A 3,160-nucleotide genomic window follows, 5' to 3' on the forward strand; every position below is an offset into this window, starting at 1 on the left:
AGGTAGCAAAATGCAAGCTAAAAGATAAAATATGAAAAGGATAGATAAAGTATAAAATTAGCAAAAAGGTAGTCATTAAGTAAAAGTAGAAAAATGTTAGCTAAAAGATAAAAAAAAACATAAAGATAGCTAGTATAAAAGTAGCAAAAGTCTAGTTAATAGCTAAAAGTAACATTAGACTAGCTAAAAATAGCAAAAGGTCAGTTAAAAATATAAAAAATGCTACCTACAACAAAGGATCACTAAAAACTAAAATTAGCACAAAAACAGAGCAGATTTCAATTTGAAAAACATTTTTTAAGAAATTAAACAAATCTCACTGTATTTTGTGGAACATTTGTAAATAAATGCAAATATTTTGAAAAAMTCTACAAGTTACAAAAACCAACACTCATCTAGAGCTGAACGTTTTAATAAATAAATGGCTAAAATGCCCCATCAAATGCCAAGGACTTTACAAAAATTGCAAAAAACACATGGAAACATTATTTCAATAACATACAGGAAAACTATAATGTAAATGCTGGATCAGCGCTCCCAGTTTCTAAGTAAGCTTCCGGAGCATCTGCTGTATCACTCTTCATTGATCTCTTTGAATTTTTCTCTTCTTGTTTTCATCTCTTATATCTCTTCTCCTAGAAAGAGCTGTTGAAAGCTTTGACTTATGATTTATCAGTGTTTTACGGTTCATGTGTGTTTGTTCTCAGTGTGTATTAAATGAGAAAAGACAGAAAAGTCAAAGATGATCTWTATCTGCTGCAAGTCCAATGTGGTATTTTGTACGAGAAATGCACTAATTTCATCAACATGGTAATTAAATTGGAAACAATCCGAATCAACGTTTCACGAGCCTGACATGAAAACACGTGTTAATGTGCAGCAAATGAAGCCAGCAGGTAGAATGTTGTCTAATGAAACTAAATGAATTTCTAATTATTGTTCATGCGCTTGAAGAATTGTGTTTAGTGCCTCTCTGCAGCTCACAGCATGACTAAATAAATGCTTTTTTTTCCCTCTGAAGTTCATGTGACATGTGCGAAGGGAGTTTTATTTTATTATGGAAATGTCCTACTTTGTGTTTCAATTTATGAGATGTTTATTTGTTCATTTCAACATGTTTACACTCATTCGAACTGTCAAGACTGATTGCTTAATTTTATTAAGTTTGATTCAAATGACTCAAAGGACAATCATCTCCCAATATTTTGCAGCAATCTAAGCACTTTGCTGTTATATGATGTTTTAGATCTAACTGTGATATTGATCGTTCACAAAAAAAAAGGAAAATGTTTTTTACTCTCTGTTCACTTCAAATACCAGTTACCCAACAGCGCCCGTGGAGAACCTCAGTCCTGGATGTTTTGCTCAGTGTGAGTCAACAGAAAGCAGCAGTGGGRCAGAGGACTTGTTTGTGTGGATGTGGGGGTGATGCAGACCTCCTTGCAGGTACCAGGGACCCCGGGCAGGCTGTTGCAGTCCCTCAGGGTGAACTTGATCTCGATGTAGACTCTCTGCGCTCCCTCCCGGCTGATGTGCCGCGTCCGCAGCCAGTTGTTCTGGTTGGCTTCCATCACGTTGCACACCTGGTAGGTCCTCATCGGGGTGTTCCTCTCATCCATCACACTGATCTCCTCCCACTGAGGACAATAAAGAGGATGCGTTCATTTCTGTTTTGCCAACAGAACATTTCAGAGGCAGATTAGGATGTATTGTAAGAATCAACACCAATTTTATACAAAAAAAGTAAGAAATAATAAAGGAATACATTTCACCCCTTTTCATGCYATAACTAAGTCATGCTCACAGTATGTGTAGTGAATGCCACTCRGCTACTACCACACCAACATTAAAAGGAAAGAGACAAATTTGAGCTGATAAATCTTTAATCAAAGTCCAAACTGAAGTAGCAATCAGCAGCACGACTGGCTGGACAACAGCATGACTCAGCAATAATCTTCATYGCTCAGCAGACAAAGAAGACATCAGTAGAGACTTTGCTAAAGGGAAAACTCAACTCAAGTTCACTGAACTGTGTGTGCGTGTGTGTGTGTGTGGGGTGGGGGGGGGTTGTTTTAGAGTGAACCAACACAAAGCCTGCATGTTCTGTTTTCATGAGTGATGATCTGTGTCAAGATGACTGAAAGAATGTCTTTGTCCGCGCTCCACATGTGCCCGGCGAGAGTGTGTTTTTCTAAAGCCAATGACTGATTTAAAGCCCTAAGAGGCAGAAAGCATGTGTTCGGTCGAGAGACATCGAGAGAAAGTTGGAGAAAGAGAGAGAAGAAGTAGGTAGGACAGAGCTACTTTGTCTCCTGTCATCTGCTGCCATCTGTTTCCACTTCTGACTGAGGCTGTAATTGAGACCACTTCTCGCCTGAGCAGGAAAACATTTCTATCTACACGCATTCATGACAACAGCACACKCACAAAAACACAAAAAGAGCACTTCTATTCCTTAAAGAAAAGAGGGGAAAATGGAAAATCAACCAATGTGGTTTGAGTGTCTCTGGATACTTAATCCATTCACTTGCTGGAGAAATAGATTTTTTTGGGCACAAACATTAGAACCCACAAATACAAACTGGATGAGTTCTTGTTTGTTGAGGGATGATAGGACCACCGGTTCTGTTCTGAGCTCCTGAAGATTTGACCTCTAAACTGATGAAAACACATCATTTATTCACATTTAAACACACCTGCAGGAGCTGCAGTGTACATTGATCTGTTGTTTTTTTAGTTTGGTCAGGGACCTTGGGAGTTGGCTATTGGGCGCCAAGTGTAAAATCCTAAAAAATGTCCACTAATATGTTGTYAATTAGCTCACTGCTCTTACAYTTAGGTACTTTTTACTAAATGTTATACACTGTCTGGCCCAAAAAAAAAAGCATTGCCAATTGAACTTTAAGGTCTGTGATGTGGGGTTGCTGCAGCTGATCAGGTCTGGGTTCATCTTTAGGATGTGCAGGAGAAGGCTGTGCTCAGCAGTCAGACTCTACCATCATCAATGCAAGATCTTGGTGAAAAAGTAATGCAACAAYGGATGGAAATAAACCTTGTCATTGCAGAAGCTTATCGAAACAATGGGCCTCATGCAAGAACATGTTCGTATTCTTATCCTAAATTTCTCTTACTTTTGTTCGTGATTTAGGAGAATTTGTGG

General features: G+C 38.5%; 1 protein-coding gene across 3 annotated transcripts in view; it reads right to left on the reverse strand.

Moving 5' to 3' along the window:
- epha4b (eph receptor A4b) overlaps positions 1-3,160 on the reverse strand; it is a gene marked incomplete in the record, with an annotated part of 134,471 nt that overhangs the window by 90,922 nt on the left and 40,389 nt on the right. For all 3 annotated transcript variants that reach the window (XM_014020753.1, XM_014020745.1, XM_014020741.1), the window contains 1 exon segment: positions 1,437-1,637. In XM_014020753.1, coding sequence (XP_013876207.1) covers positions 1,437-1,637 — 201 coding nt within the window.

This window comes from Austrofundulus limnaeus, unplaced genomic scaffold (genome assembly GCF_001266775.1).
Source record: "Austrofundulus limnaeus strain Quisiro unplaced genomic scaffold, Austrofundulus_limnaeus-1.0 Scaffold3, whole genome shotgun sequence".
NCBI classification, from domain to species: domain Eukaryota; kingdom Metazoa; phylum Chordata; class Actinopteri; order Cyprinodontiformes; family Rivulidae; genus Austrofundulus; species Austrofundulus limnaeus.